This window comes from Stegodyphus dumicola, chromosome 4 (assembly GCF_044657685.1).
Source record: "Stegodyphus dumicola isolate Sdum_Otavi_A_Nest chromosome 4, ASM4465768v1".
Classification (NCBI taxonomy): Eukaryota; Metazoa; Arthropoda; class Arachnida; order Araneae; family Eresidae; genus Stegodyphus; species Stegodyphus dumicola.
This window is the reverse complement of record NC_140771.1, coordinates 37,588,955-37,610,296: the sequence shown is the minus strand read 5'-3', so window position 1 is coordinate 37,610,296 and position 21,342 is coordinate 37,588,955. Positions and strand designations below refer to the sequence as shown.

General features: G+C 33.1%; 1 protein-coding gene across 1 annotated transcript in view; it reads right to left on the bottom strand.

The window, feature by feature from the left end:
• Positions 1-12,489: 12,489 nt before the first annotated feature.
• The window catches only part of LOC118186335 (uncharacterized), a 61,914-nt gene continuing 53,061 nt past the window's right edge, over positions 12,490-21,342 (bottom strand). Inside the window, exon 8 of the mRNA XM_085814728.1 lies at positions 12,490-15,781. Within this exon, the coding sequence (XP_085670854.1) occupies positions 14,099-15,781 (1,683 nt within the window). The 3' untranslated portion in view covers positions 12,490-14,098. The remainder of the gene's footprint in view (positions 15,782-21,342) is intronic.

Below are 21,342 nucleotides of genomic sequence, written 5' to 3'. Positions count from 1 at the left end.
TTATCCACATACATGGCTTTCTTTAGCTTTGAAGCTATTTCCTGGTGATGTTTTGGTACATTTTCCAAATGGTAGTTAATCGTGGCAGCGAGTAAAAAGGGGCTGGCGTTTACGCCGAATACAACCCTTCGGTGCCGATATATAGTCAGTTTTTCAGGCTGTCCTTTCTCCCACCATAGGAACCGGAGAAAATCTCGATCCGCTGGGTTCACACCTATCTGAAGAAATGCTCTTTTTATATCCGAAATTACTCCATACTTCCCCTCTCGAAATTTTATCAAAATTTTGGGGATCAATTCAAGATAATTAGGACCCTTTTCCAGGCAGTCGTTCAGAGATACCGAATTTTTCTCCTTTGCAGATGCGTCGAACACTGGTCGAATTTTGGTGGTCGAATTTTCCCGAAACACTGCTCTATGTGGCAGATAATGCCCTTTGATCTTTTCTGCCTCCGAAATATCGACAGGTTCAATTATTCCCTCTTCTACCCAATCCTTTAAAACAGTTTCGTAGGCTTCTAAGGAATTCTTTGTCTGAAGGGTTTTCACGCAAGACTTCAGACGCTTTTCTGCAAGGATTCTATTATCTGGCAACTCAGGATGAATTTGAAGCCATGGAAGTGATACCTGATACCTTCCAGCGTCATCTCTTTCTAAAGTACGGATGAAATAATTTTCTGTAGCCTTTTGTATTTCTTGTTTTGTTTGCGAAAGAGCTGGTTCAGTTATTCCGATAGAATCAAGAGACCACAAGTCACAAATTTTTCTGTCACTAATGTGTAGTGATAAAAGAACTTCATTAAAATTCTTTCCCTTTACCTTTGTTCTCCCTAATATTGTCCAACCAAGGTGTGTATTCATCGCTACTAAACTCTCCGTTACGTGTTTTGTTTCCCCTGTAAAGAGTTTTCCGGCATAATCTGCTCCTACAAGCATGTGTATTTCGTTAGGATGTTTTTCAAATAAACAAGAATTCTCATTAGTTACATCACTGGGAAGAATTTTGTAACCTCTTAGTTTTTTTAAGCATTCCCTATCCTCCAATTTTGGAATATGTGAACATATGGTTTTTTGGCTCAAAACTTCCATTTCGCATGTGAATCCTGTTTCTGGATTATTTAACTTAATCAGATACTTGTTGTGATTTTCCCTTTTTTCTATCCCTCCAAAAAGCCCATGAGTCACACTTTCCTGACCTAAAGATTTTAGTTTTAATTTCTCCGCAAGAAGGTGCTGATATATGATCTGCTACTTCCGGTATCCAGAATTATTCGTATAAAATTGCTTTCACCATCTCCGTAAACATTGGCAATTAAAGTTTGCAAGATTACACTTTCATATGATGAATTATTCGTTAAGGCCTTATTTTCAATTTGTTCTTCCTTAATTTCTTCGTTTTGGTTTTTAAAACACATTATAGTGGCATGTCGTTGTTTACATAATTCACACCTTATTCTAGAAGTGCTATTAAAACTAAGATGCCGTGGGTGTAAACAGCGATAACAGATCCCTTTCGCTTTGCATTTCTCCCTTTTTTTCTCAGTAGACCATAAAGATGCTTGTTTACACGTTATAGACTCGTGATCAGAAGAGTCGCAGAAAACACATGGTGTTTGTTCCCCCCGCAAACTTGCGTTCGTCAACTCCGAAGCTGTGTGTTTCGCAATAGGTCTGGTTTCACTCAGTTTGTTATGCTTTTGCGGCGCCGCCTTTGGCTGGACCGTCTGGAATGTACGTTCCCGCGCAACTAACTGTTCAGAAAGAAATTTCACTAGGTGATTCAAATCGTAATTTGATTTCCGAACTGTTTTATTATACTCCAAAACCAAATCTGCGGGCAATGTTTTAAGCAAAATAGGCGTTAATAAAGCTCCATATGTTTCTGAGGTCATATTTAATGATTCAAGACATCGAATATGTTTCTGTATATAATTGAATAACTTACGGAAATTTTGAATGTCATTACAATCTTTTAGAGGTCTTATTTTCAGTAATTTATCTATATGGGCGTTGATCAGTACATTTTTATTTCCAAATCTTTCTGTGAGGAGTTTAACTGAAGTTTCGTAATTTTCTTCGGTTAAATCGAAACCGTCAATGGTGTTATAAGTAGTGCCTCCCAAAAAGGATTTCAAATAATTAAATTTGCTTATAGCGTCAAGCGTTTTATTTTGGTGTATGGCTGATGAAAAAGTGTTCCAAAATGTCAGCCATTCGCAGCTCTCGCCATTAAACTTCGGAATGACTTTCGATTTTAACGTTTTCTATAATACTTTCACTCAACTGTTCAGTGCTTCTTAACACACTAAATTTTTGTTGTTCTATATTAATTTCTTTCAATTTTTTGTTAGCTTTGTATTTAAATGTAGTTATTCTTTCACGATATTCGTCAACACCGTTTAATTCCTGGTCAAGATCCTTTATGTCTATTAATTTTTCTATATCGGCATCTATTTGTTTTAACTCGTTCGATTTTTCATTTAAGAGTTCTAAGGAAATTTCTAGTTCCTCTGCATTCACTTCTGTTTTTGGTAATTCAGTTTCGATTCGGCCAATTAATTTTGTAACGGCAGCCCTTATGTGGCCGCGTTTCCTTTTCAATGTATCGATGAATTCCGTCATTATTTAATATTCAATAATTCAACAACTATCAGCAATCACTAATTATTTATGCTTATGTATCATCTATATAACTGATATCAATTTAGACAGTTTCAATAGTTAGGAAAACAGCAGTTACTGGCAGTCCCTGTTCGGGCGCCATGTTAAAAACTTTTATCAACTTTGTACTATTAAAATTTTTTTATCATTAAATAGATAAGTGAAAGTTCACTTACCTTCTAAATAGGGCTGCCCTGAACTGCCTTCTTTCCTTCTTGTCGGTATCCGTCTCTACAATGAACTTCGATTCACTTCGAAACACAGCTATAAACTTTTTAAGAAATTTTAATTCATATGAAAGATATCTACAAAATATTTACAAGTTATAATGATTACAAGCATAATTTATACGGAGACGGTCTATCGTTATACATCTGTTAGACGCGTCAGCCGTTCAACTGATTACTTTTAGTCTCTTTCGCCAGAGGGCGTTCGTGGAAGTAAAGTTCTAGTAAGCAAACGCGACAGCCTCCCTTCGGAGTAGGCTTTGGCAACCATTGTTCCATGTAATATGGACAAGACAAGAACAACAATTATTGTAAGAAATTATTATTAAAAGTAACCTAATTATCCTTTTCATGCATAAATTTTAAAGACAAAATATCCTTCAAATCAGCAATGGAATTTAATTAATATAAATATAGCTCAACACATTTAAGTACTTTCACAGCATTTTTATTAGGAAAATGCAAAAGTTTGTTAATGAACTGTTCATAATGTTTTGGAACTTATTTGGCCAATGTCGTACCTCTACTTTTAATACTCACTTGGCATCCTTCATTGGAAAAGTCATTTATCAGTCACTTCTTTTTGTAGTGAACCCCCCCCAGCGGTAAAGTCACTGAACACTGGTAATTCGGTCTGAGGTTCGAATCCTGCGAATGAGCGTTTTCGTGGTACGGTACATGCATTACACTCATATGCATAATAAATCTGTGAAAACACTGCTGCATTAAAACCAAGTTGCAAGGCCTAGTTTCAGCTTTCGGCATCTTTTTATCCGTTCAGTTTAAATTTCCAGTGTTATTTAGTTAAGGTCAATGTTGTGCACTCACAGCAAAACCGAGATCGAAGTGAACCAGTGGCTCTGCAAAAATCTAATTTTCTAGTTGTGTTACTCTAAAGCAAGCAGTTCAAACTCGTGGCCCATGGGCTGCAGAGGACTCTTGATTCATTTTTTTGCAACCGATTCTGAGAAAATGATGAAAAATACATATAATTCATTTGCATATCTGAGACAAAGACGGTTTCAGCTGCCTGATTCATGGCAAAAATGTTGTAGATGAGACTTGAGAGAATTATTCATGGATACATCAAGTGATTGCACCACAGCAATCCAGTTATTTCTTTTGGCATCACAACCGTTGCATTTTCTCTTCTCTCTTTTTCATGCTTTTGGGAAGATGGCCTCTGTATATGTCAACAATCAATATGGTAAAACAAGGACCATCAACATAAGAATACACTTGAACTGAGTTCCACTGAGTACCTTAACCAAAACTACACTCATTTCAGCATGGCCATGTAAAGTTCTATCATCCAGTCTTGATTTTTGAGCTCGTAATAATATTCCAGGCAATAGGTTTTATGCTAAAAAATGACATACGGTAACATGTTTCTGTCGGGTAATGCACTGCATTACAGTACAAAACTGCTTCTCTGATCTTGCTGTTCAGAACAGGATGTTTTTTCACCTACCTGACTCACTGTCAGGTCAATGTTGTTATTCCAGATAGAAATCTTTCACTTTAATCATCAAATCTTCATATCAGTAACATTGCATCAAGCAATGAGGGAACACAAACGTCTCCCTTCTCCAAAGTTTCTGTCAAAATCAGCATACCGATACTGGTAGAATCTCTACAGCTTGTAACATTTCCTTCAGTTTCTTGGTTGATGACCTTTTTTCTTTTTAGCTCGACATAAATATCACACTAGACTTTTGCTACCCGGTATACCTAACATTTTTCATGCCTTAGTACTGCCGCTCAGTACAGCTGCACCAGTTGCCCCAGCTCTGATGTCAGTAATACACTTTTTTCAATCTGTTGATATTTTGTGTCTTCCTAATCATCATGCCCGTCCATTTCTGTGCATGGAAATTAACTGCTTTTAAGGTTAATCAATGAAAAAATTAAGGACCTATCAGCAAATATGAACTGAATAAACTAAAGCAATTATCTGCATCGAATTTCAATTTTTTATTATCACTTTTGTAATTTGTAAGAATAAAATAAATTTGCAAGCAGGATGCATTATTGTTAAACCTAATCTAATATTCAACTATAAAACAAATCTAGAAAAAATCAACTTCATAATTTTTTCAGAATTAAATTATAAAATTTCTTGAAACACTTATAATCAGTGCCATATATTTTAATGAGGATTCGTGACTTTTTATTTAAATTCTACTAAACATTAGCTTTACATTTATTCTTTCTTTTAAACTTCATTCCATGTGTTGTGATTGCTCCAAAGGCTTATGAAGATTTTATGTCCAGCATATAAACTGAGATGTAAAATAATAATCAGCATGACTCAGAACAGAAGCATGGTTGCTGCATCCAGTTGCTTATCTGGAGATAGACAGACACTAATCAGAACAGATGTGAATGTCAGTATTGAATGTTAGCTGCACTTTGTTTGACACAGTTAGCGTCATAGCTTCGTGTCAATTCACTGGAGTTGTACCCCAGTTAATATGCAGTATTTAATGCGAAGTTCCAATAAACCATTGAAGCACCAGGGATGATAGGTTGTTTAGTATTCTTTTAAGTTTCATTAAATGTAAGGAATAAAGCTGTATGTTAATTTTTACATTTTTATGCTGTATCTGACATCCACAACAAGGATCGTTAATTACAAATAATTAAATTGTGTAGCTAGATATCATTAATCATAATAAATTTACATGGTTACAATAACATTTTTGTTTATTTCTGAAAAATATCCATTAAAAAGCACTAAGCATAATTTACAGCAGGGCAAAAAATATTCCTCCAAAATGTTAATTCACACTCAAATTGGCAGTCGTTAAAAAAAGTAAAATTAAGGACCTTTTACCGATTTGAGAACTTTCAAACATCAAAAAAACCAAAGAATTTCCAAAAAATCTAAGGACTTTTAAGGACTGTATGAACCCTAATTTACTTTCTAAAGTATCCTCTGCCTACAGACTCCATTGGGGATTGATATTCTGTACACAGGTTATGTAACACAAAGGTAAGTTGCATTATGTAACCGTTAAACTGACAATAAAATAAGTATTTTTAACTTTCTCTTGAGTTTTTTTACTTAAAAAATTCAGGACGAGACTGTAAAGCTGCGTTCACACTGGTCCGTTGGTGCGAAAAGCGGAAAAAAAATGCTTGCAGTGTACGTCAATTCACACCAGCGCAGAAACTTTCACTTTAAAAGTTATATGCGCATACTTAGATGGCTCTTCATATTGGAAACTTTGGGAAAAACATGAATTTTTGTGTAGTATTTTGTCTTTTTAAAGTTAAATTTTTTTAATTAAAATGGATCCAATTTCTGCTAGATTAAAACTTATTTTACTTCTTGCTTTATGTAAGAGAAGTAGAATGCAGTGATTTATAATTAATATGTGAGAGATGACTGCAGCAAGGAGATGCAAATAATTTAATTGAAGAAATGCACTTGAACATATCAAAATTGCTTTTAACGTCTTCATTAAGTCGTTTATCCAAAAGCAGAACACTACATTTTATCAGAATATCGTAGAAAAGAATCGTTCGGAAGATAGGATTAGGATATTCTAGAAAAGGATCATTGTATATATCTTATTTACTTTATTTATGAATTTTGTTGAATGATAATTAAAAATTCATAACTGCATAATTCGATTTTAAAGAGTAAATACATCATGGGTAGAATAACAAAAAGTTTTTTGCATGAACTTCCCTTAATATAATTGGTTTAATTAATGTAATGAAAAGTATATTTTGTTTATAGATATGTAGGATTTATACCATTACTAAACTAAATATCACACTTGAAAAAAGGAAGCAGTTATTTTTAACAGAAACAACAGAAATTCAGAAAAAAAGTGTTTTAATTTCTGCCTTATGTACAAATTTTTTACCTTAAATGTAACTGTAATTACTTAATTAGTCATTCATATATTAATGAGGAGTAACTATCTAAAGTTCTATTTTATAAAGTCAATTTAATCTAAAACTCATTGTAGTATAGTATAGCATTTTATATAATACTACTTCTTTTTCTATGTTAAAAATTGGATTCCACAATTAGTAAATTTGCTAATGCTTATGCAAGCATTCTTTAAATTAATGAAGGATTATCATCAATATCAGATCTCTGGCTAATTTCATGTATAAGTTATCTGAAAAGTGGTCATGCATATTCAAAAAAAGAAACGTGAAATCATTAAATTGCCTAGCAATATTCCATAAAATAAGATACACAATAGCAAGCTTCCTTTCTGTATAAATAAAAGTTTTAATATTTGTAAACAGGCGGTTTATTCATCACCACTCATTTAAAATTAAAAATTCACTGATTTTTTTTTTTTTTTTTTTTTTTTTTTTTTTTTTTTTTTTTATTAGGTAAAGCAGCAACTTTATACTAACACCACCAGTATCGCTTTTGCTAGTCTTGCGTCAGCCGAAACAGAATCAGATCATCTTTTGAATTATGTTTATAGTCAATGAAAAATAACTGCAAACTTGCAAAGCACACACACAAAAAAGAGAGAGAGAGAGATACGAGGTAGATAAAAGAAATTGATGTATGCGCAGCAGCATCGAAGGTGGGAAAAACAAGGCTCGAACCTGCAATCCTTTGAAAAAGAAAGACAATATGCTCAGTAAGCTTAAGATTAAACTTTCGATTATGTCGAAAAGAGTTTCTAATTCTGGAGCTGCAACAAGATCTACAAAGCAGAAGCATGTTCCGATGTCCATTAAACAAGAAGTGGAATTACTGCAAAAAATATATATAGGTATATCCGTCTCCAAATTTTGTGAGGAATATAGCATTTGAAAGTTAACTGTTGTATAAATATATATATATATAAGGGTGATTCTAAATTGTTTTTACAAATTAAGAGGGGTGATAGTACTCATCCAGATGAACAATAATTACCATAGAACATAGGGTCACATTCCATTCTGAAAGGCAGAAAAGAGGAATATTAGAATTCCAACCGGAACTTACAACAGTGTTGGGAGAATTGGGAGGACGAATGAACGACACCAAAAGTTGCACAATCAGTTTAGTAGGGGGAAAAAAAAAAAAAAAGAGTGCATGAAACGAATAAAGCTGAAAACTTGTCATTCGAGTATTAATTCGAACTCAGACTTTGATGCCAAACACTGAGATGCACATCTTTCGTTGACCATCTCAAAATTTTCAACCTTGCAAACGATTGCAACAAGTTAATTATATAAATTATTAGCCTTGATATCAAGTATCAAGGTAACAGTTTTTTCCCCCTTCGCCATCTTCTCTCCTGTCCTCCAGGACTTACTGTACTGCGTTCATCCTACTTGAAGCCCCCTTGTATGGGACACAAAGTTCTGACAGCCAAAACACAGCATTAACTTTTCATGCTAATTTCGGCATGCAGTGGAAATTGGAGTTAGTTGATAATATTCAGCCCTTGATTAGATAATTAACTTGTTGCAATCGTTTTCGAGGTTGAGACCTTGCCAACTACAGATGTGCATTTTGAAAGTGATTAATAGTGAAACGTTACCTCCAAGACAAATTTACAATGCTGATGAAACTGGTCTTTTCTGGCAATATGTACTGCAAAATACTTTGGCAACCTCCACAAAAAAGGCTGCAACTGGTGCCAAAGTTTCCAAAGCTAGACTAACAATTTTAACATGCACAAATGCTGCATTAACGCACAAGTGTGAACTTTTCATGATCAGGAAAAATACACGAGCATTTAAAGGACAAAAGATTTTCCTCGTTATATATCATGCAAATTAAATAGCTTGGATGTTAATGTATGATTGGTTTGAAAATCATTTCATACTCGAGGCTCGGCAAAATTTGAATTGGATTGGTTTACATGATGCAAAAATTGTAGATAACCGTTCGACCTGATTGTAGATAACCGTTCGACTCATATTTCACTTAAGATTTCAGTGAAACATAATGTATTTGTATTATTTTTTCCTCCAAACTGTTAACTATCATTCAGCCTATGGATATCAGAATACTGCACATGCTGAAATGCAAGTATAAAGTAGCATTTTTAAAATACATGTTAAATTTCTTGAATAATGACAAAACTATTCAAGAATTTTTGAAATATTGTAGTATAAAATCTGCTGTATGGAGCATCACAAGATTGTGGATGGATGTGCCTCCAGATACTCCAGATACTAAAAAAATTCATGGCATAATTTATGGCCAGCTACTATATTTTATGGTGAGGATGATAGCCGCAAATTTGAAGGTTTTCGGATATCGCAAACAACTAGTGAGGTTTTCCAGTTAATATATTTTGTAAAAAAATGTGGAGAAGCAGTAATAAATGAAGATGATATAACAAAAGTTTTTCATTGTGATGACAATGCTCCAATCATCAATCAATTAACTGATGGCGAAATCTGTAGTATGGTTCTAGATCCAGAAAATACCACTTCCAATAGTGAAGAAAGTGAGAGAGGTAATTGAAAACGAAAAAATTTCAATTGATAAGTTAGTCGCAATTCTCGACACAGCAACTACAGGACTTCAATAGTGAAGCTTTGTAACTGAACAAGAAATTATGTCTCTCTATACAATTAAAGAGAAAGTATTAGCACAAAAATCGTAGCAACTTCAACAATTTACATTGAAAGAAATGTTTAATACAGTAAAAAAAATAAATATTAAGCTTTTTTTCATAAATTTTTATACCTTTTAGATCATAAATGCTTTATTATTTCATAAATCATGATTTCATATTTTTAATTTTATAATTTTTACATGCCATCTTACTAGGTTTAAACTGATGATCTAATATCCGGAAAAATCCCAAATCTGGAGTCATCAAAGTCCCAACGAGTCCGGATCTGACTTTGTACTGCAGTAGTAACAGGCATATTTTCTTTCTATACCACTGGTTTTGATTTGCCATGCATTTGAAAAACAGCTCGAAATTCAAAAGCTATGGCTGAAAGAGTTCAACTGGTAAAGAGCTGGATAATGTGCTCAACAAAGCAGTTATATAGCCTGCACTGAACTGCTAGATTTAGTAGCAATAGGTTATCTAAAGTTAATAGCTTATTTATAAATGAATTTGCTTTCTCAAATAATTCTGCAATGCATGTTAACATGTATCATTTTAAGTTATTCTTTCTAAAATACTACCGACGGATTAAAAAACACTGTTTTTTTTAATAATGATTTATCATTCCCACAAATAAAATTTGCTTACATAATTGTAGACTAACGCATATGGTTCTGATTTCAGTTTACTTCTACTACAGTCAAACAACGATAATTATAAACGAGATCAGAAGAAAATATTTGGTTTCTCTGCCTGAAATAGGAACGCTCAGTTGCACAGTACAAAAGTTACAAATTTTTATTTTCTTCAGCCTTAACTTTTCTGAACACAAACAAAAGATACAAGATGTATTATTTCATATTTGTATGTAATCATGATAATTATATATAAAATGTGAAATATTCATTACTTTATTTCAAAAGCTTCTTTATATTCAAAGCCTACCTTATTTTAGAAGTGATATAAATATGCAGGTGTCAAAAGTTCAGGAAGTCTATAATGCGGCTCCCAATGTCTTGAAGTTTGGCCACCCCTGATCTATAGGGTGTACAAACAAAAGCACCAGATTTAATATGCTCACCAAAATGCTATACTTTTAGAAAATGGAAAAATTTTTACGTACTTAAAACCAGCAGATGTTCAGACTTCCTGAGACTGATTTGACTTGGGAACACATGTTTTATCATTGTTAGTTCCTTATGCCCTGCATTACACAAAGAAATATGAAGTTTTGATTGTGGTAATTCATCACAATGAGGTGTATTCATGCAGTCAACCGTAAGGAAATTTTGTGTGACATACAGATGTTAAAATATATCTAAAGAAACAACAGTTCACAGATTGATAGAGAAATCTGAAGATCCAGGTTCAAGAGCAGATCACACTTTCTGTCGAGCTTGTGTGTTAAAAACATTGCAATTGTGTGTGACAGTGCTATTTACAATTCCGAATAAATTGACTCAGAATCCCATAAAGACTGGCAAAAAAAGAACTTAAAGAGGAAACTGTTTGTTTCCCTAGCCATCATCAATAAGCAAACGTGTGATTACGAATTTTATCCAAAGAGTGTGGTGCTGGAGAGAAAGTTGTGAAGAACATTATTTTTTATTCTTAAATCAAAACATTTACCTGTTGTAGTAAATACAAGGTGTATATACAGGGTGTTTCATAATTAATGGGACAAAAATAATAATCCCATACAAGTTCTGCAATTGATTTATTTAGCCAAAACAAATTAATTATGAAACTACAATTGTCCAAGCTTTATCTGGCAACAGGGAAAAACCTTCCATTTACAAAATTAAAGAACCACCACATTATCACAACATTAAACAGTGGGGAAGCAGTTTCAGGACATGGGCTGCTTGTGTAAGAAAACCAGCCCGAAATGAACAGCATCAAAACCCGAAGTGATTGAAAAAACTCATTAAACGTTTTAAAGTCCCACAAAATGAACGCATCATGCGAGTTCTGAACTCAATGTGCCTCATGTGAAGATGTGGCATGTGCTATGGAAATGTCTACGATTCTAGCCATACGCCTTTCAGATGGCATAGGTTAAAAACCTTCCAACAAACCATTGCATAAAGCTTTCTGTGGGAATTTGCAAAATAAGCTGGAGGGAGATGGTTTCACAGACTTGTGTTTACGGATGAAGCAACATTTCACGTTCCTGGCAAAGTTAATCGCCATAATTTAGGATTTTGAGCATAGAAAATCCACATAGTGTAATGGGACATAAGCGTGATTCTTACAAAGGTGAATGTTTTTGGTGCCATTTCCAACAGTTGTGTTTTTGGTCCTTTTTACTTCATGGAAAAATCAATGTGTGCATTTACCAAGATATGCTATCAGAGTGGTTGTTCCTTCAGCTGGAGGAAGCAGTTTCCCACTTCATCCTGCAGCAAGATGGTGCTCCACCACATTGGAATAAAAATGTACACCAATATACCTGAACAATTGTCTACCCCATCGCTGGACTGGCCATGCTGGGTCAAATGATATGCCAGTGGTTTGTTGGCCTCAGATCTAACCCCTTGTGGTTTTTTCCTATTGGATTTTGTTAAAGTGTTCATACACCCAACTTCCCAGAATTTACAATAACTGAAGTCAATAACTTAAATTGATTTAAAAGGACTGGCTCCAAACTGTTACTGTAGTTTAAGTATACCCTCAGTATATGAAATGATTTTTAGGAAGACATTCTTTTTTAAAAAAATCTTAACAAGCTTATTGAAAATTCAATAGAATGGTAGGAAATGTTTGCAGTTTTTATGATTAAGTAGTCTCATTAAAAAAAGGAAGCTTTGCATTAAGAAATGAATGCTTGATAATGGATATGCATCCCAAGGTCATCAGTATATCTTAAAAGCAATATATGTTGGTGAATATGAATTATGTTTTATGTCAATCATAATGCCTTGTCATCAATTGGAATTAACTCAGCAAACCAAAATGCAGTTGATTTAAAGAAATAATAAAAAACAGAAAACAATTACGGCATTGATAGCAAATGCAAAATGGCTTAGTAATTAGAAAGGAAAAAGTACAAGTATATAAGAACCTTACCACTGCTTTATTCCAAATGTAAAACAACATATATGCAATGACAGTAAATTCTAATATTTCTTCTCAGAAAGTATATATTGACATATCTAGCAGAACGGGAGTTCATTTACATAAAACAAAATAAAGTGTTGTTATAATAAAAAACACTACTATACAGTTCCAGTAATTTTTATACAATCCTAAACAGAAATGTCTATGAACTGATATACAGAAAAGTAATTTGAATTTCATGCATAAATCAGAATTTCTACTATTAAAAGGATTCTAGATCAAAGAGAGAGAAAGGGATGTGAATATTATTTGGACCAAAAGGAAAAAAAAAAAGAATACCAAATCAGCATTATATAGGGGAAAATATATAATATTTTTAGTTTGGAAATTAAATTTTATAATAAAAACATTCAATTACAAGGTATTCATATGAAAAATATCACAGCTGATACTCCATAACAATTTTATACATGTTTAGAAAAATATACACAAATTAAAATAATTAATATCATTTGCACTACCATAGCTAGAGAATAAACATGTAAAATTCCAAAAAATATTTTCAAACAATTTTATCTTTTGAATTTATATAACTCTTAATAACTGCATAACATGACTACAAAAATTATAAGTTCAAAATATTCAAATCTCTACTAAAGAACAAGTAGACAACAAAAGGTTTCAGCCATAAAAATGATCAAGAAAATTCTGCATATTAAAAGATGATTATACATTAAAAGTGCATATGCAAGTCACCTTATAAATTGTTATAAATATGAAAAATTTCCTAACATTTGTCTCTATGAAAAAAATACTGCATAAATCCTGAGCAATATTATCACAGGTGTTGCACAAATTAATGACTTGAAATTCACAAAATTTCTATTCTCTTCCAAAATTTGTAAGCAGACTAACAATATATAAATTTGAGAGAGGAAAAAATTTACACTTCTCATTTCTACATAAAGTATTCATTAACACAGTTTCCCTATATTTAGAAAATAAATTATCATTATTAAATCTGAATTTTGAAAATATATTTTAATTTCAAAAATCTATAATTTAAAACAGGTGCTTATGATATATAAGTAATGATAAATGTTCTAGCTATCAATCCTTTTGAAAAATTTATACTTATTTATAAATCAAATTGTTTATAAATTGTTTCTTAATCAATAATTTTAAATTTCCATAAAAACCTGCAAAACAAGCATTGAATTTTCTATTTTTTAAACGTTTGAAGATATATAAAATATGTTCAATGACTTATAACACTTTTGAAGTTTTTGTTGCACTTTACAACACTGAATCATAAGAACAATATTACATTTGCTTGTTTAAAAGAACAAATTATTATTTACTTTAAAAAAATTTAATCTAATAAACTAAAATATTATAAGTAAAGTAATAAGTTTTGTAAAAAAATGAAACAAACAAACAATTTCAAATATCATTTTGCTTTATAAAAGAAATAACAAAATAGACTGATTAAAATATTTCTGCATATATGGAGAAAAGCAAACTAGTATGTTTTCTATCAATTTTACTATTTCAGTATTTTCCATTTTACCACACATTTGTTCTGTATTCATTTATGCATTTTCTATCAAAAATGGACTCCAAAAGGCATAGAATCTGTTGAGGCAAAATTTATATTTGGTTGAAGTGTCTGAGTCACATCAACATTTGGGAATGTATATGCTTGAAATGGTAAAGGAATCTGACTTGGACTCTGAGAGGAAAGTAAATTTTGAGAGAAATTTCTCTTTTCCAAACAAGGAGATGTCATATTCACTTGCCTTTGTTGATGAAAGGAGGGAGAATATGGTTGAGCAGGTGAATGATTTTGATATGAAGGAGAATAAATTGGACTTTTGTAGTTATTTATTGTCCGCAGTAACGTGCGCGCTACAGTTCTATCAAGACTTCTGAAATCGGCTGAATTTTGGCTTGAAAAATATCCAGAATCCTTGAACATACTTTCATTCTGTTGTATCATTTCTTGAGGGTAAGGGGTATTAGGATAAGATCTAGAATCCTGGAACATACTTTCTTTCTGATGTATCATTTCTGGAGGATAAGGGGTATTAGGGTAAGATCTAGAATCCTGAAATACTCTTTGTACCTGCTGTCGAAATGCATCTGTAATCATTTCTGGCGAACAAGTCATTGGAGAATTGGCACTTGAAAAATATCCCGAGTTCTGCTGTGTTACTTTTGAAAGAATAAAAGAAGCCTCATTAGAATGATACTCAGAGCCCGGGGAGATTCTATTCACCTGCTGAAGACAGCTCTCATTGATATATGGAGAATGAGGAGTAACAGAGCCTGCAGTATAGCCATATCCACAGTCCTGAAAGTTGCTTCTTCTTCTCTTTTGCAGAAGTGGACTTTCTATCATTTTTGGAGGGTAAGGAGTATGAGAAGATGCTTTAGAGTAATACTTGGAATCCTGTGAGACATTCCTCTTATTTATCAAAATTGGGCTCTCTCCTAAATTTGCAAATGAAGGCTTGCTTTGGTGCTGGTTGTATGACTGAGGAGCAGTCGGATAAGGTGAAGAAATATTTATGGAATTTACATTTTTGGTTATCATGGGAGACCAAGAAAGCTGAACTGTAGAATATGAGAATGTTGCAGTGGGAGAAGGAGGAGGAGGTCTAACAGGTGAATGAAAATTTTGTCTGGGTAATAAAATGTTTTGTTTGTTAGCAGGGAAGACTTGTGATTTATACAGTCCTCTAGACGAATACGAATGAATTGCATTAGTTGAAGGAGAAGGAGGTCTAATTGGTGAATGAAAATTTTGAGTTTGAGCACATTGCTTATTGGCAAGGGTGGCATATTGTGATCTAATGGGCGAAGGAGGTCTAATTGGTGAATGAAAATTTTGAGTTTGAACACATTGCTCATTGGCAAGAGAGGCATGTGATCTAATGGGTGAACAGACTAGATTAACGAATGGAGATGAAGTACTTGAAGCTGGGAGCCACTTCTTTATTCGTCTACGTCTTTCAGCATTTTCTTTACGTTTAGAATATTCATGGTAAGTTTCTTTCACTATAGATGTCCTTTTTAATTCATTAACAGATTCTTTTTTTGTTTCCTTTACAGTGGTTGTACTCTTTTCTGTTATAAGAGATTTCTTATTTGGCTCCCTGATAAGTAAACCCTTCCTTTTCTTCTTTGCCTTCCTTTTAGGAGTAATGTGATTTTCTTTATCACATGAAACTACTCTTTTATCAGAGTTTGAGACAACAGTTAATTTTCTGTTTTCAGTAGATTTATTCTAAAATAGAGGGGGAAAAAAGTGAATAAATTTAGTCATTACGAAAACAAATTAACTAAATCTGCACCAATTCTTTCAGAATTTTCATGCAAAATAAAAATTTTTAAAGGAGAGATAAAATAAAACTTACCTTTAAACAAACAAACAAAACAAAAATTAAAGCATAACACACTTTACATATGTGGATTTTTTCCCCCGGGGGTATTATTATTATTATTACAGACTTGCCAACTCTCCCGATTTAGGCGGGAGACTCCCGATTTTCGACCGCTGTCCCGCCAACCCGATTTACAATATATTTCTCCCGACTTTTTCTTATTCTTAAAATTTCTCACGATTTTTATGGAACTTGGCCTAATACTTTATTATGTGAACAAAAAAAGTGATTTTGGACGTCCGAAGCAAATGAATTTTCTCTAGATTATATCTAAAACAAAACCTTGCGAATTAGATAACTTCTGCTTTGTGAGTGAGAGCATATACGTATCCAGAACGTCCTTCTCCAGTTCTCCAATGGGCATCGTGCTCCACTGCGTGTCATCTGGCATATATTAGCCAATGAGGACAAAACAAGCTGTTATTTGGATGTTCTTTAGTTATTTCGGTCATTTTGTCCTGAGTTGTGTGAGTACACGTGCGTTTGGGAAACAGTTTTAGAAATTATCATCTTTTGTTATGTCTGCGAGAAAATTGAAATACTCGTTTACGTTTCAAAAATCGTACACAGTTGACTTTCCTTCCATTATTTCCTCAAGGAAATGTAATAAATTTGCGATGTGTACCGCCTGTCGTTGCGATTTTTCGATTTCGCATGGTGGAAGGGCGGATGGTCTCAAACATGTGCGTACACAAAAACACAAGGGCAACATGAGCTGTTTTGAAAAAAAAAAAAAAAAAATTAAATTTTTCTTCGGAAACAAAAAATCTAAAAGTTATTAATGCAGAATGTCTGTTCTCTGCCTTTTTACTGGAGCACAACCTGCCACTGAATGCATCGCATCACGCTGCAGCTTTATTTAGAAAAATGTTTCCTGATAGTGAAATCGCTAAGAAATACTTAAGTGCAAGAACCAAAAGAGGTGCAATTGTTAAAGAAATGGATTTGAAAAATAAATCTTCAGTTATTGATCGCATTAAAACAGCTCCGTTCTGCCTCTCTACGGATGGAAGCAATAATACCGATTCAAAACTGTATCCAATTGTTGTTTCTTTTTTTAATCCAGAGTCTTCAGAAATTGAGTGCAGTTTACTTTCTGTCCCCACTTTGGAAGGACATTTGACAGGCTTTAATATAGCACAGCTAATTATTAAAACTTTAAAAGAAAATGCAGTCCCTCTGGATAATTGCTTAGCACTAGGTGCCGATAATGCACCAGTATTGGTAGGCTTGAAGACTGGTGTTGCAGGTATCTTCAGAAAGAAAAATTCAGATTTGCAGATTATGAGGTGCACCTGTCACCTCTTAAATTTAGCAGCTGAAAAAGGAGTAGCTTCTTTACCAATAAATGTGGATGAACACATTGTTGATATTTATTATAATCTTGAAAGGAGTTCTAAAAAGGAGGGAAAATTGAAACAGGTCCAACAGCTGCATAATAGCAGTTTACAATTAGAAAACTTGGATGAAGTTATAAAATCAGCTAGGATTGACACCCAGTGGAGTTTAATTGGAAAACTGAAAGATGCTGATGGAATTTTAAAATATAGAGAACTGTCTAGAATTATGTTGGCCATCTTGACAGTTTCCCATAGTAATGCAGAGTGTGAGAGGATTTTCAGTGTTGTTGCGAAAACGAGGACTAAATTTAGATCTAATATTAGTGATGACACATTAGAAAACTTTTTTTAGTGAAAGCAGGCCTACGTGGCAATTGCTATGAACAAAATTATGAAGTTTCTTTCTTAAAGAAAGCAAAATCTGCCACTGTTTATACCATTTGTACAAAAACTGATTAAAGGTTTTTTTTTTTTTTTTTTTTTTTTTTTTTTTTTTTTTTTTTTGTTTGTTTGTTTTGTTTTCTTAAACGATGCAAGTAATAAAAATGTTTTTTATGTGTAAGGAATTTTTGTGTTGCTTGCATTTAAGAATTAGTTACAATTTAAAGTTAATTCATTATTGAAAACTATATTTTCCTCATTTAAAAAGTCTTTTTAACATTGTGAAATATCTCCCGATTTCTTAAAAAAATCTCCTGATTTTTGAGTGTCATAGGTTGGCAAGTATGTTATTATTATTATTTATCTTTACTGGTTATTTTAAAATAGGTGCTTTTCATTTAAGGGAATACTAGTTGTAATTGTGTGTCAGAGCATCAAGTGTGATCATCTGTTTATTTCACCATGCAATTCTTCCATGAAATTCATGAACAAGACAACAACAAGAATGAATGCAATGACATCGGTATAAATAAGCAGAAAGAATGTGTACTTCCTTATTTTTACAGCTCTCATGTTTTAAACACTACCAAGAATAGTGATAAATTGCTATACCAGTCCTAAACATGATCACTCAACAACTGCTTTCATGAGAAGAACTGTCGGTAGACCACATGTTAATGTGTTTTCTTTTTACCAATGAGAAAATGGTATATTGTTCTTCAAAGAAAGATGAATTTTACTCGTATTTAAATATTTCAAAATGGCCATGAAATGAAACTATATATCAATGAAAGCATTTTGGGGTGAAATGGGAAAAATTGTAAGCAAAAGAAAAGCATACATTCTGACAACTGGTTCAATGGTTCCAGTGCTGTGATTTATTTACTGCTAGGCATTAACCATTGAGTAAAGGAACTGGCATCAATAAAATGGTGTGAGAAACAACTCTTCCTTTGCAAGAATACATTAGTAACTGGAACAGTTTTCTGAGTGAGGTATAAACCTGAAAAACCAAATAAACAAATATCTGGAAAAATTGCAGAAACAGACAAAAGTCTGTTCATGCAATGAAAAAAAGAAGGGGAGAAAAAAAAAAAAAAAAAAAAAAACAGAGAAATTGAAAAAGTAAGGTATGTTCACTTCACTGTGAATTATAAATTTTATGGATCTGGAAACAGCTGCTCATACATAAAATCCTGAAGCACTGTGAGGCTTTACCAAGTGGGGAAATAAAACTCAGCTTTTCATCACCTTGTGAAATTCACAAGACAACAATCTTTGGGGCAAGAAAATACTTTTGAAGCCATATTCAAAGCAATTGTAGAAACATGGCAGCCAGGAACTGTATGTGAAAATAACATGAATTTGGAGAAAATTTTGATGCCATTTTGAATGAGAGCCATGAAGATAAGAAAACACTAATGAATATTTATCCAGTAATTTTTCCTTTAATATTTTTGATTCCATTTTAGTAAAATGCTCACCTTTTTTAAAAAATTAAACAAAAAAAAAAAAAAAAAAAAAGCGAATCAATGCACTTTGCTCACAAAACCACCAAATGCAAGTGTATTCAACTACTTTCAGGGATCCAAAAGTGGAACTGTAATGAAAGATCATGCTGCAAAAAAAAGGGAGGGTCTGGCTGATACTGGTTAGATGGTTAATGCATTCCTTTTCAAGTAGCAATTCAATTTATAAATTTCTTATGTGAGGTGAACACACTGGCAGAATTTTGTGACTGCAGCAAGAAGTGAATCAAATTATAACTACTGAATGAAATAATTACGCATAGTTCTTGCCTGTATGTGCCTTTTTTTTTTAATTATTTACTTAATAAAATTGCCATTCATTTCATAAAGCTTTAGGGTTTCATATACATAAAATTTTGTACCAAAATTTACATTTGGCATAAAGTAGCACCCAGTTAATTGTAAAGTATAAAAACATTTATAAAATTTTATGATTTTCTTTCATGTTCTTAACCCCTTAACCTACGATTTAGGATTCGAAGATGTTGGGCCGATATTGTATACAAGCTTGCGCAGTGTTCAGGACATTTGCACGACTTGTGTTGAACGCTAATCCGGGCAATCATAAACATGATGAATTATGTAATTTTCGAAGAAAGTATAGGCGAATAATTATTGATGATACATCTGATGACGATCAACTACCAGAGTCCTGGCTTTGGAACGAAATAAGCAATAGTCCAAAAATCTGGGACTATACGATTACTCCTGGCATAAGAGAGGAAGCCTTATGTCATTTAGGAGGAAGTAGAGGAGAATTTGACATATTTAATCTAATATTTGATGAAATATTTTGGAACAATATTGTAACCGAAACGAATCAGTATGCAGATCAAGTATGAGAAAATCCACATAATGAGTGAGTGAGTTTTTTGGCGCAAAAACCAATGATGATTATGATGCGCCAAACGAAATGGTGGGATGACCTAATTTAATGAAATGAAATACTTATTAATAAAAAATTTTAAAAAACTATATGTACCAAATCCAGAGGATGAAGTCATATAAAAAACCTGGTAAAAGCACACATTAAAATATAATACAAAATCTGCTGAACAGATTACATTAAGTAATAAAAGCCAGTCTCTTTTAAATAATAAAATTAATTAAAATTGACCTCTCTTCCGATTAAACGGTCGAGAGGTAAGTCACAGCTATTAAAATATTTCTGATGAAGACTGTTAAAACAGGGACAGTCAATTAAAATATGATGGACAGATAGACAAACATTACAATTTGAACAAACAGGCTCACTCTCAGCTTTTAAAAGATAGTTATGTGAATTCTGAGGCAAGTCAAAAGAACTTCCTCCTTACGGTTTCTAGTTAATTCCCAATGCTCAATTCTAGGCTTTACATGTCTTAACTTGTTTTGAAGCTGAGCATCCCAAAGTTGCTGCCATTTTTTTCGGATCTTCTCTTTGAACACAACAGATGTCTCCAAAAGGGATGAGGCGACTGGACAGTTCAACAGCACATTTCGCTGTGATATCTGCCATCTCATTTCCTTTTATTCCTACATGACCGGGAACCCAGCAGTACAGGATTTCATATCCACGACACGTTAAGTTTATATGTATCTTGAGAATATCCACTGTGACTGGATTTTGAGTGTTAGAAAAAGCTTCTAATGATTTAAGCGCACTATAAGAGTCTGTATAAACTATAAACTTTTTTGTGGCAGAGCCTTGAGATGTACAAAAGACTATAATATATTGCAGTTAGTTCAGATGTTAAGACAGAGAAAGCATGGTGCAAGCGTCTACCCTCCATGTGATCTTCGATTACAAATGCCATCCCGACATGATCTTTTGACTTGGTTCCATTTGTGTATACTGGAAGATAACTGCTATATTTGTGCCTGTGCTCAGCAAAGAGTCGTCTGTAAATGATCTCGTTAGTGTTTGCTTTCACATGATGATTGAAAACATCAAGAAGCTGAATCAGTGAATTCTCCCAAGGTGGGATTTCAAAATTCTGTACTGCTTGGGGGTGCATATCAGAGAGGGAAATTTCCTCAATGACAGGGTGAACTCTTAAAAGAAATGTAGGAACACAGGATGGACGTGTTTCAAATAAAGTGTTACACACATCATCAAGTAAGCACAGCTTATTGGGATGTTCAGGTTGGGATAGAATATTAAAATATTGCAAA